Source organism: Tupaia chinensis, unplaced genomic scaffold (assembly GCF_000334495.1).
Source record: "Tupaia chinensis unplaced genomic scaffold, TupChi_1.0 Scaffold000239_1, whole genome shotgun sequence".
Classification (NCBI taxonomy): domain Eukaryota; kingdom Metazoa; phylum Chordata; class Mammalia; order Scandentia; family Tupaiidae; genus Tupaia; species Tupaia belangeri.
The window spans coordinates 682,282-696,088 of NW_006159717.1; the positions used below are offsets into that span (position 1 = coordinate 682,282).

The following is a 13,807-nucleotide window of genomic DNA, read 5'->3' on the forward strand; positions in this document are numbered from 1 at the left end:
ATTTTCGCTATAGGGCACATGCGCTCGCCAGACAGAGACAGACAGAGAGACAGAAAGTGAGAAATCACCCCCCAGGGGGGGATGGTCACGCCACAATCCCTTCTCCTCCATTCTCCTCGGGATCTTGGGCACGCACACACACACGCCCGGCGTGAGTTTTAAGCCACCGGGTTCGGGACGCGAACCGCAGTCGACTACGTGGGAGTCCAGCGACATAGCCATTATGCCAACTGCTGGTTCCTCCTTTTTTCTTTTTTTTTGAAGTTTGTTTCTTTCATTAGAAAGATATAGATAGGCATCCCTAGCCGTGTCTTCATGCCACAGTCCACTCTCCACCCTCAGCTCTCTTGGACCATGGGGCACATGAATATGTCTGGTTTGTACAGGAAGGCCTTGGGGTGTAAACTCAGGACCTCCCATTCAGCTCCAGTATGGGAGTGGTTGTGTCCCCTCTGCCTTTAAGGTAACTATCAAATCCTTAATGGTGTTAGTGGATTAGGTGGAGCACTGAAGAGTGTTGCTATCTGTCTGGTGTTGTTTCCATTATGATTTGATATGCAATAATAGACTTGTGAGGATGATATCCAGTAACACCTCTGAAAACACTCAGCATGGACCCTGAAACATAGTTGTTCAATGAACATTTTAGAATTTTCATTTAAATCTCACTGGATCTGACATGGGTATTAAAATGTTACAGGGAATGATTTAGCCACTTTCCATTGGCATTTTCCATGTGAGTACTAGATTGTGGATCATTCTTGTCTTTAGGCACCATTGTTATTTTATTGAGGAGCTAAGTTTCAAAGTAAATGCATTGTTAAACACATACCTGACATCGTTCCTCTTGGTCCTACCTTTGTTGCCTTTGCAGTTGTTTTTACAAGTCTTATTCTCAGGATACTCACGCCGGATGCGTGTGTGTGTACCCAAGATCCTGAGAGGAGAATGGAGGAGAAGGGATTGTGGCGTGGCAATCCCCCCGGGGGGTGATTTCTCACTTTCTGTCTCTCTGTCTCTGTCTCTGTCTGTCTGGCGAGCGCACGTTCCCTATAGCAAAAACCTCTCCAAAAAACCCAAACATATGGTATATTGAGGTCAGCAGATGGCATTGTGGTTGTGGTACTTAACTCTCACATGGCATACCATGGTTCGAGTTCCAGACCCAGCTGCTTGAAACTCACACCAGGCACGTGTGCATGCATGCATGTCCAAAATTCTGAGAATGGAGAAGAAGGGATTGCGGCTTGGCCCTCCCCCACTCTACTGGGGAGTGATTTCTCAATTTCTCTCTCTCTGTCTCCTTGGCAAATACATGCACCCTATAGCAAAAATCATTAAAAATAAATGAATAATAAGATCACATGTTGACAGAACCTTCTTATTTCATAAAGTATGACTGGGGGCTAGCAGATGGCGTGATGGTTAAGGTGCTGGACTCCTACATGGCTGATCATGGTTTGAGTCCGAGACCTGGTGGCTTGCTTTCTCTCTTTCTCTCTCTCTGTCTTTGGTAAAATTAAAACATAAATAGTGATAACAAATAAAATAAAATAAATCTTAAAAAAATAAAATAAAGAAGCTACGACTCTATTGAGGCTATTCTAAATTCCAGTCTCTCTTCTCCCACTATTTCTTTTCAAATGAACTTTTGAAAATTGGCACTTTAGGGGCTGGTAAGTGCGTGGTGGTTAAGGGCACTGTACTTCCATACGCGGACCGCGGTTTGAGTCCCAGACCCAGCGGCTTGCTCTCTCACTTTCCCTCTTTTTCTATCTTACTCTGTCCCTCTCTGGTAAAATTAAAAATAAATAAATAAAGTTAAATTAAATTATTCTATTTTAAAAAGGCACTTTAGGGGCCAACAGGTGGTGTCTCTTTCTGGGGAATACATGCCTCTACTGGCAAAAATTAACAAAAATAAATAAATAAAATAAAGGAAAGGCACTTTAAACTTGTTTAATTTTTTAAAAAACCTTTGTATTTGTACATCTTTCTTTCTACAGAGGGCATCACGGTCTGTGGATGAATGACTAGCTTAAGCAAGGCTAAGAGTTCGGTCCTGCCACTGAACAATCACTCTATCCTGTTTGTAGCCAGAAATTACTAACCAGCTCTTTGACAATTATGGCATGATTATATCCCTCAGTCTGTGTGCTTTATACACATTAAATGTACAGAACATGGGTGGGCTTTAAGAACAGGAGGAATGAAATAATTTGGGATATGTTATTCCTTCTGTTCCACTTCAAGTATGACTCTTTATCTCCCATACCAGGGTATGAATTGTCTCCAACAGCAGCAGCTAATTTCACACGCCGAAACCTGGCTGACTGTCTTCGGAGTAGGGTAAGCAATATACCAGGCAGCCCTAGATAAGAGTGGAAAATGTTCTGTGCTTCTTTTATATCCCTGTTAGACAGGGGTAGAATTTTTGCCCTGTCGGACCTTCCTGAGCCCGTCCCATTGCTACTCATTCATTCTTCAGTTCCTTTGAGTTTATTTTCTCTTACTGTATTGTTGCTAATTAAGACCAGGAGGCAAATACACATTTCCGAAGAATTTCGTTGAGGGCCTAGGACCATGAAGGCCTGCAACCTTTTTATTTCTTTCTCTGAAGACTTTCTTAGAGCAGTTTTAGGTTCACAGGAAAGTATAAAGATTTCTCATGTACTCCTTCCCCATGCACATGTATGACATTCCTTATCAACAGCTGCCCCCCAGAGTGGTACCTTTGTCACACTCGATAAACCTATGCGTCACAGTCACCCTAAACCCATAGTTTATGTTAGGGTTAGGACTCTTGGTCTTGTATATTTTGTGGGTTTGGACAAACATCTAATGAGATGTGTCCATCAGTATAGTATCATGGAATATTTTCACAGCTCTAAAAATCCTTTTCACTCTGCCTGTTCACCACCCCCTGCCCCAACCCTGGCAGCCACTGATCATTTCAATGTCTCCATAGTTTTGCCTTTTCCAGAAGGTCAAGGTTATGCCGTTGGAATTTGCAGTATATTTCAGATTGGCTTCTTTCACATAGTCATATGTATTGATGTTTCCCCTTGTTTTTTCATAGTTGATAACTCATTTCTTATTTATTTAATGTCAAGGGTCATGTGCATGTGAGGGGGGCAGAGATGGGGGGGAAGAGGAAGGAAAAGTACCTCTTATCGGAACCTGGCCATGCCACAATTTCCTTTCCTCCATTTTTTTTTTTTTTTTTTTAAATTTTTAAAGTTTCCCAGAGGATTGATGTTTCCCCTTGTTTTTTCATAGTTGATAACTCATTTCTTATTTATTTAATGTCAAGGGTCATGTGCATGTGAGGGGGGCAGAGATGGGGGGGAAGAGGAAGGAAAAGTACCTCTTATCGGAACCTGGCCATGCCACAATTTCCTTTCCTCCATTTTTTTTTTTTTTTTTTTAAATTTTTAAAGTTTCCCAGAGGACCCATGTGTTTTTTTTTTTTTTTTTAATTTTTAAAATTTCCCAGAGTACCCATGTGCTTGCTGGGGAGAGACAGAAAAATGAGAAAGCAACCCCCATCGGGGGTGATCACGCTATGATCCCTTCTCCATTTTTCTCTTCTTTTGGGATTTTGGGCATACACACACACACATACCTGGTAAGTTTTTGAAGCCTCTGGGACTGGAATTCAAACTGTAGTTGGCCATGTGTTAACTGGCTACGTCCATACGGTGCTTTAACCACTGTGCTACAAGGTGGCCTAACGCATTTCTTTTTAGTGCTAAGTAATAGTAATAGTCCATTGGCTAGAAGTACCAGTTTACTTATGTGTTCACCTTTTTTTTTCTTTTGGAGAGATTTTTGCTATAGGGCGTGTATGCTTGCCGGAAAGAGAGAGACAGAAAACGAGAAATCACCCTCCAGGGGAGGCAATCCCTTCTTCTCCATTCTCCTCTCAGGATCTTGGGCACATACACACGCGCACCCGGTGTGAGTTTAACCCACTGGGTCTGGAACTTGAACTGCAGTCGTCTACATGGGAGTCTAGTGATAGAGCCATTACGCTAACTGCTGGTCCCATATTTATTCACCTTTTGAGGAACATCTTGGTTGCTTCCAAATTTTGGCAATTATGAATAAAATTTTTAACCCTTTTGTTTCAATATCCATAGAGCTTGAGTGTTGGGTCATGAAGTAAGAAAATGTTTAGTTTTGTAAGAAACTGCCAAAAATTTTTCAAAGTGTGTTTATAGTAGACTTTATTATTTAATTCTTGTGGCTGAATGTCCTTACATGGTAGAGGAAATAAAATCTTGAAAGCAATAATGTAGATTTTCAACTTGAGGTTATTTATCTGTTTCTTCATACAGCTGTTTTTGGCAAAGCATACAGAATTGTTCCACTTTATTTATTCTGGCTTATTGCTACCTTAGAGCTCTCTCAGTTTCATTGAGTGAGCGTTCAAAGATGGCAACGTTAAGGATTGAATGCATTAAAGATTGTGTAGGATGTGCCCGGAAACTTCTTATGACTGTTGGAAGTGCATATTATTCCCTTCCCAGGGGACTAAGTAAACAGAGCCTTTCCATGTGACCTGACCCCCGTGCCTGTTTACTCATCTATGAAATCAAGATAACTTCTTAACCCCACAGGAGTGCTAGGAAAATGAATGCTTGTAAATCATAATATTTAACATTCATATGACTCTTGCCCAAAGCATTTTGCTTAATAATTTAATCTACTCACTGTTCCGCTGAGACTGATAGTAGTTAACTCCCCATTGCTGATACGGTGTGGAGGGTGTAAAGTGGCAGGTCACACCGCAGATCAGGTGAAGCTACAACAATGGTGCTAAAGACATTTGAATGTTCTACCTTAAGGTCAGCTCCTTGGCCTTTCGGTAGTGTTTCTAGAACACTGATGCTGTTTATGGTTTTTTTTTTTTTTTTTTTTTTATTCTTTTTTTTTTTTTTTTTTTTTTAATAGATTTTTGCTATGGGGCATGTGTGCTTGCTGGAGAGACAGCAACAGAGAGACAGAAAGTGAGAAATCACCACTGGGGGGATGGCTATGCTGCAATCCCTTCTCCTCCATTCTCCTCTTAGGATTTTGGACACACAGGCACATATGCCTGGTGTAAGTTTCAAACCTCCAGATCCAGGACTCAAACCACGGTCAACCATGTGGGAGCCCAGTGAAATAATCATTATGCCATCTGCTGGTCCCTTTATTACGGCTTTAGTTTCATCTGCACTTGCTGAGACTGAATTATTAATAGAGTCTGAATAAGCACAGGTATTTTTAATATGTTCCTATAGATATTTAAAGCAGTTTATTTTCTAGTGCCTAATAATACTGGACTGAGAGCTTCTCTTTAAGTAGAATCTCTCTCAACTGGCTTTTGAACCAAGGGTTTGTGCATTCTGAAGGATCACGTAGGTTGAAAAGAAGCTAGAAGGGTTGGGAGGAGGAGACAGATTGACAGACATCCTTTTGATCTGGGTGAAAGGTCACTCCTTGCTCACTCCTCTAGAGAAGAAAATGGGTCATATACTAGCTTTCCTGTCACCCAGAAGTTCCTGTGGCAGTCAGCAAAGAGTATGCTGTGGCTTGCCATAGTAAATGTTCCTCTAACATATCAGGCAGAACTGGAATGAGAATTCCGGCTTTGCTTGGGCATGGTAAATGCTTTGTCATAAACACTGCAGACACTGAGTGAATTAAGCTTCTTTTAGAATTGAGATAAGAGTGGTAATGTGCTTCATGCAAATGCAGCGAATCCAGTTAATCTCCTAGCAGAAATGTTTGATGTTTTAACAAATAAATATCCCTTGTAGATAGTGACAGGAGCCTAGTAAACACTGACTACCTCTGCCTTGGGCTTTAGCACAGGTCCAATCCCTGCTCCCCCACCTCCTTATCAGAATACTCTTAGTTCTGAAACTCGAATTTATCATTTAGTCATTTTATGCGATAGAGGTGACAATGGTTTGTCAGTCTTCTAGTAAGTGCAAAGTCACAAAGTTTGTCACGTTTACATGGTCACACCAGTTGACATGTGAGGCTCTAGGTCTCAACCAGTGTACTTTGCATAACTTTGTATCTAGTTCAGATTATTTGATTTTCAGTCCGTTGATATGTAGGTGTTGGAAGAGAATGCTGGGTTGGGATGACATTTATTTACTACAGAATAATGTAAGTCAGCTTTTGTTTTTATGTCGTTCTTGCTGTTTGGTTAAAGAAACAATTTAACGGCTATAAGTTAACTTCCTATGGGAGATTTTTGTTGTTGGGCTGTTTTAGTTGAACTGATTTATAGTAAAGATGAAAATATTAAAAACATTACTGGTCGTGTGGGCCAGGTTGTGGTAAAGCAGTAATGCAACTGGACTCCATGGAAAAAATCCTGATTGGGGCCAGCAGGTGGCGTGGTGATTTGGGCGGCTGGACTCCCACATGGCTGACCACAGTTTGAGTCCCAGACCTGATAGCTTGCTTTCTCAATTGCCTTCTCTCTCAGTGTCTCTCTGGTCAACTTCCAAAAAATAAAAAATAAAATAATGTTAAAGAGCAAAATTTAAAAAAAAGAAAAGAGAAAGTCCTGATTCACATCCCAGGACTTCCCTGAGCTGCTGGACTGTGCCTGTCCTATGATCTGGACTCCCCTGAGCTGCTGGACTGTGCCTGTCCTATGATCTGGACTTCCCTCAGGTTGTTGGACTGTGCCTGTCCCATGATCTGGACTTCCCTGAGGTTGTTGGACTGTGCTTGTCCTATGATCTGGACTCCCCTGAGCTGCTGGACTGTGCCTGTCCTATGATCTGGACTCCCCTGAGCTGTTGGACTGTGCCTGTCCTATGATCTGGACTTCCCTGAGGTTCTTGGACTGTGCTTGTCCTATGATCTGCGCTCCCCGACACTGGGGCGAGCCACAGCTCAGGGTCTTTATCAGGGTAGGGTGCCTGTTCTCTGCATGTATGTGTCTCTTTTTCTCTTTCACAAGACTTTTTTTTTTCTTTTTTAAAGAATTATGTGTATTTAATTTTATTATCATTATTATTTAATTTTGACCAGAGAGAGATCGAAGAAGAGAAAGTGAGAAAGCAAGCCGCCTGGTCCAGGGCTTGAACTGTGGTCAGCTATGTGGGAGTCCAGCACCTTAACCACCATGCCACCTGCTGATCCTCAGAAGAAATTTAAAGTTACTGGTATTGGGACCAGCCCATGGCATGGTGGTTAAGACTCATGTGGCTGACCATGGTTTGAGTCCTGGGAGAGAGATCGAAGAAGAGAAAGTGAGAAAGCAAGCCGCCTGGTCCAGGGCTTGAACTGTGGTCAGCTATGTGGGAGTCCAGCACCTTAACCACCATGCCACCTGCTGATCCTCAGAAGAAATTTAAAGTTACTGGTATTGGGACCAGCCCATGGCATGGTGGTTAAGACTCATGTGGCTGACCATGGTTTGAGTCCTGGCCTGGGTGGCTTGCTTTCTCACTTTCCCTTTTTTTCTCTTTCTCTGGTCAGATTAAAGAATAATAATAAATAAAATTAAATAATATAATTCTAGGAAAAAAAAAAACTAATACTGAACATCTGTTATGTGCTAGGATTTGCTTGAGATCTACACCATCCGATATGGTAGCTGGTAGCTATATGGGCTATTTAAATTGAAATTCATTATATTAAATAAAATTTAAAACTTGGAGGGCCGGCAGGTGGCATGGTGGTTAAGGGCTCTGGACTCCCACATTGCTGACCACAGTTTGAGTCCCGAACCTGGCGGCTTGTATTCTCACTTTCTCTCTCTGTCTTGCCCTGGTTACATTAAAAAATAATAGTAATAAATAAAGTTAAATAAAATAATTCTTAAAAAATAAGTAAACTTGGTTTCTGGAGCAGAGACCCCTGGACTTTGCCTGAACGAGAAATAAACTTTTGTTGCTTTAAAAAAAGAAATGTTATTCCTCAGGTACAGCCACATTTCCGGTGGCTAATGGCCACCATATTGGACATGATTGATTAGAGCACTTCCATCATTGCAGGAAGTTCTCCTGGACAGTGTCTTCTAGCTACTGCTACATTTGGTGCCTAGTTTAAGTATCCTTATGACACTAAGATGCATGTTCTCTTCGTTTTACTTAAAAGGATTCTGAGGCCTAGAGAGGTACGTCTCTGTGTGTCAGAGAACGTGTGTTTGAAGGCATATATACAGATAATGAAGACTGAGCTAGAGTAGGACCAGCCAGTGGTGTGGTGGTTACAGTGGCCAGATCCCACATGGCCGACTGCACAGTTTGGTACCAGGTGTGTGTGCATGCGTGCTCCAAACCCCAAAAGGAGAGTGGAGGGGAAGGGCTTGCAGCGTGGCCATCCCCCTAGGGGGGGTTGCTTTGTCAGTTTCCTTCTCTCTTTCCTGTTTCTCTCTGGTGAGCACACAGGCATTATAGCAAATTTAAAAAAAAAAAAAAGAGGCTGTGCTAAGATTCTGACTTCAACTATCATACTCTTTCGTGGTGACTGCTTTATCATTTACTTGACTAATGTACATGTATGTTTGTGCATTTAGGGCAGCATGAGACATTCGACTCTGTTAAAATGTCAGGATCTGCACACAGGATTATCTAGATAAGGTATGAATATGCACCCATTGCAGGTGTCCTAACGGCGAGAATTTGCTGGATAAATGTCATCCAGTTAGGTTCACATAGGCCACTGAGAATGTGACTGTGCATTTATGCACTAGAAGGAAATTTTATTAAAGTATTCACATTTTTTTTTTTTTTTGCCAGAATTTACATGCACTCGCCAAAGAGAGAAGGAGGGAGGGAGCGAGAGAGCATGCACCAGTGGAGAGTGATCACACGCAGTCTCCTCTCCTTCACTTCTACTTCCTGTCAGGGTTTTGGGCACGTGAACACACCTACCCAGTGTGTTTTTCAAGTCTCTAGTGCCAGGATTTGAACCATGGCAGCCTTGTGAGGTCTGGCTCCTTATGTACAAAGCTTAACTGCAGTCCTGTGGGGCTGACCCTCAAGTCAGACCTTAAGTGATTGTTAGTTCACGTAAGAGTCGAAGAGATGAGGCCCAGCCTGGTGCTCAGTCCATGATAACTGGACTACAGTGCTGGAAGCCATATGTCATCTGACAGTGGTTGGGACACCTGGCCCAGCCCTGAACTTCTAGGGTACGCACACATGTGCCCGAGGTCCTCTCAGCCTGGGATTGAAGTAAGAGGATCATGGCATGACCAGACCCTGTCAAGGGTGCTTTCCTTTCTCTCTCACTCTCATACGTGCTTTCTACCATGTATATATTTTTTGAAAAGAACATTAAAAAAAGTTTTAAAAAGACATGAGATCATCAGGAAAAGATGAAAAAAGACACATGAGAAAAAAATTTTTTTGAGAGTTTTTTTCTTGCTATAGGGCGCGTGTGCTCGCCAGACAGACAGAGAGACAGAAAGCGAGAAATCACCCCCCAGGGGGAATGGCCACACCGCAATCCCGTCTCCTCCATTCTCTTCTCAGCATCTTGGGCACACACGCACACGTGCCCAGCCCGGTGTGAGTTTTAAGCCACCGGGTCCGGGATGCGAACTGCAGTCGACTACATGGGAGTCTAGCGACATAGTCATTACACTAACTTCTGGTCCCAGAAAAAATTTTTTTAAAGTTTTCCTTTTACATTTGGTTTAAATGCATGCATACATTTAAGTTAGTTTGTTCCTGGTTAGACCCCAACTAGCAGAAAAAGGGCTTATTCAGCTTTTCCTGTGGGTTCGACTCCACATTATAAGACTTCTTTAAACATAGATTTTAGAGTCAGGTATATGAGAGTTTCAGCCCCTTCACTGGTGTATACTGGTTTATATAATTTTGAATAAGTTACTAATGTTTGTGGAACTTTATTCATCTGTGAAGAGGAAGAAGTAATCAAATTATAAGAACTGAGGATTAACCATTAGTTTCCTATAACGTATTTTGCCTTTTTTTTTTTTTTTTAATTTTTTCCAGAGGATTTGTGCACTCATTAGAGAAAGAATGAGAGAGGGAACGCGAGAAAGCATCCCCCCATGGGGAATGGTCACACTGCAATCCTGTCTCCACTTCTTCCTCCTTTCAGGATCATGTACTGGTAGTGTTTTCAAGCCTCCAGGTCCAGGACTCAAACTACATGGTCAGTCATGTGGGAGCCAGCCACCTTAACCACCAGGCGATGGACTTGCCCATAAAATATATTTTGAATGAGTGAATGATAGTTCCTTGGTAAAGAGTAAGTATTTAATCAGTTATTACAACTAAAGAACTACTACTCAGATCTTTTAAGAGAGAGATTTTTGCTATAGGATGTGTGTGCTCACCAGAGGCAGACAGAAAGCGAGAAATGACCCCTCAGGGGCAATGGCCATACCACAGTCTCTTCTCCATTCTCTTCTCAGGATTTTGGGCACTCACACACATGTGCCTGGCATGAGTTTAGAGCTGCTGAGTCCAGGGGAACCAGCAGTTAGCATAATGGCTACGTTGCTGGACTCCCACGTAGTCGACCACAGTTCACTTCCCGGAGGCTTAAAACTCACGCTGGGTGCATGTGCGTGCGTGCCCAAGATCCCGAGAGGAGAATGGAGAAGAGATTGTGGCATGACCATCCCCCCTGGGGGGTGATTTCTTGCTTTCTGTCTCTCTGTCTCTGTCTGTCTGGCGAGCGCACACATCCTATAGCGAAAACCTCTCCAAAAAAAAAAAAAAAGAGCTGCTGAGTCCAGGACTCGAACCATAGTACACTACGTGGGAATCCAGCGATGTAACCATTATACTACCTGCTGATCCCAGCTATTTAGATTTTTAACATTATTTTGAAACTTTTATAATGAGTTATAGATGTAGTTCTTTTTACTGTGCTCAAGCCTGCTTACTTAAATTCTCCTTATAATTTGATTAATGAACTTTATAAAGGAGGATGATGAATAAAGGGGCTTTTTCTTACTTGAAATGAATTACGTAGCAGATCTGGAGTGGCCCATCTGAATGCCGTAAAACGATCTGTCACCATCTATCTACAGATGTAGAGACTGAAGTATGAACCAGCCACATCTGATATCCTTGGGGAATGTGGAGTTTCATGGAAAGGCTTAGAGTAGAAGGCTGGCCTCCATGCTGTGTGATCTTCGGGGGTTACTACCACCATTTACTGGCTGAAGTGTTTTCATTGGACTTTTTCTGAAGTATTTCCTGCGTCTTTGGTAATTTATCTTCTCACAGGGCTTTGATTATATATGCTTAGCAAGTAAACAGTGAAATAATGAACTGGAAAAGTATCCAACCTGGTGGAATGGTTGTCAAAGATTTAGTCCATGAAGTTGCCTCAGGAATTTCACCAAGGAACACTGGCATGGTGAAACTTTAGCACTTCTTCATACAGATCAACTCAGCTTTTATCTATTTTATGTGTAGGAGTTTCATGTTAGGTTTCATTTGAAAAGGTGGTTTCACTGTCCCTTTTTTGCTTGAGTTTGAAAATTAATGATATTGGGACCAGCAGGTGGCGTGGTGGTTGGGGCGCTAGGCTCCCACATGGTTGACCACAGTGCAAGTCCTGGACCTGGCAGCTTGCTTTCTCACTTATCCTCTCTCTTGTGAACATTGTGCGTCCTGTAGCAAATTAAAATAATAGTAATGATGATGGGGTAAATAAAATCAATAAATAATTCTTTTAAAAAAAGAAAACTAATGGTATAGTTGGAAGACTCTAGCTTAGTTTAGCACTAGCTTGGCTGTGATTTAGGTGAAAACTTTAGGAGAAAGAGCATTTAATTGAGTAATGTTTATGGTTTCTTTCAGCTCCCTAATAGCATGACTTAAAGATCTGATATGATGTGACAACATAATAGATTTGAATTTATTTTTTTCTAATAGGGTCAGAACATGTAAGAAATAATATCAGATGTTGGTCATTTCTGGAAGTGACCATGGTGTGTGCCCCTGTCCTGGAAGAAGCTCGTTGCTTTGAGCCCTGTTCTGACCACTGGCATTACTTCCCTTATGCCTAAGGTGGCTGGCACAAAGACATTATCCATATTGTGCTCTCAGTGAGGCCATGTGACCTTGTGAACAGATGGCCCAGGTGAAACCTTGACTTTGCAGGTCTTGTCCCCTAAACACAACCCACAGTTTGTTACATGTGATTAAAATATCACTAACAAGGGCCCTTTCACATGCTTTCTGGCAGAAGTGGTTAGCAGGATGTGACATGACGCAGCACTGCCTTCTTCCTCCATGTGCCATCTCCCCTGAGGCCTCGCCTCCCCTGCTTGCCCCCGTCTCCCCCTTGCCCAGGCTTGCCTTCCAGCTCACCTGCTCCAGATGGGCGGCACAGTGGGAGGACACTGGCAAAAGCAGATGTGTTTATTTTCCGGAGACAAAATGTCGTGCTGCTGCAGATGGCAGTGCCTTGGAGCAAACGGCAGCCTTCGACACTGCTGCCACTCAGCCCGGGCATCCTGACAGACAGTGCTGGCTTACTTTGGTGATGAGGCAATGTAAAATTTAAAAAAGGCAAGCTACTCATCCTGAAATTCCTGGACTTTCGGTGCAAGCAGCAGTCCTTTTAGATCTGGGAGCAGTTTTCTTCCCCACCGAACACCATCATAGTCAGCTGACTGGGTTTTCACTGTAGGCCAAGAGTTCCGTGTGGTCCTTACTTTCGCTTCCAAGCCTTCATAGGACATGAGGTGAAAACTGGCAGCATATGGCTACACTTAGGTGGCTGATCGTTGGCAAAACACGTGTGTCCAAGGTCACATCTCACCGGAGTCTCTGAGGATTGGGGGCGGCTCATGCCTGCCCCACTGGAGATACTGCCGTTCTATTTTTAGTGGTCATTTTGATTATTCAGAGGCCCAGGGACAGCTGTGCCTTGGAGCTGAGATGCCTTAATTAATATGACAACACTTTGTGCTTATAGTGTTTTTCTACCAAGAGGAGTAAGAATTCTGACAGCTGCCCTTTTAAGTAGTTTGCTTATGCGGCTATTGGGATTGGCTAAGTCTATTTGGAGGAGAAAGATGGCTGTTACATCATTTCACTTACTGGTCTCCTAAGGAAAAATGGCTTGTGGCTGAAGTAGCTTCTTTGAAAGTTACTGGCTTTATCAGAAAACCTTCTCTTCTTTTTTTTTAATACGTGCTGTTTTTCCCAGCCCTGGTGCTGATGGAGTTAGGAGTTTGCAGGTGTAAAGTCCTCCCCCTCCCCTTCTCCGTTTCTCTCCAGGGGGTTGTATGTGAGAAGGTGTTGCTTTCTCACTCGGAGAGCATATATGTGCTACCCTGCTGGATGCCTGCTGCGAGCAGAGAGAACCCCGTTCTGGCTGAGTGGAACATGCCTATTGGATGGCTGGAATTGTGCAACCCTTTGTGCCAACTTTGCACTTAGAGTATCTTTCCTATCCACAGTGGGGCTGAAACAATATAGGTAATTGGTCTAGATTTGTATTTTTTGGCGATTTAAAAATGTTGAGGTTTCCTATTAAGTTTCCATTTAGACCTGGAGCAACAGAGTGCTTTGTTGGCATAAAGCATGTAAGAATGTGTTTTTATTTTTAGGGTGTTCACCGTTGGAAGTACAGATTTATCCTCACCGTTATTTAAATAAATAAAGAGATAAAAATTTGCTATGGGGCATGTATGCTCACGAGAGAGAAAGTGAGTAAGCACCCCTAGGGGAATGGCCATGCCACAGTCCCTTCTCCTTCATTTTCCCCTCAGGATTTTGAACACGCACACACATGTGCCTGGTGTGTTTTTTAAGCCACTGGGTTTAGGACTTGAACTACACAGTCC

The 13,807-nt window shown here is 42.6% G+C and overlaps 1 protein-coding gene across 1 annotated transcript in view; it reads left to right on the forward strand.

Moving 5' to 3' along the window:
* Nucleotides 1–13,807, forward strand: part of PSMB2 (proteasome 20S subunit beta 2) — a 45,055-nt gene that overhangs the window by 11,570 nt on the left and 19,678 nt on the right. The window contains exon 3 of the mRNA XM_006148688.2: nt 2,279–2,349. Within this exon, the coding sequence (XP_006148750.1) occupies nt 2,279–2,349 (71 nt within the window). The remainder of the gene's footprint in view (nt 1–2,278; nt 2,350–13,807) is intronic.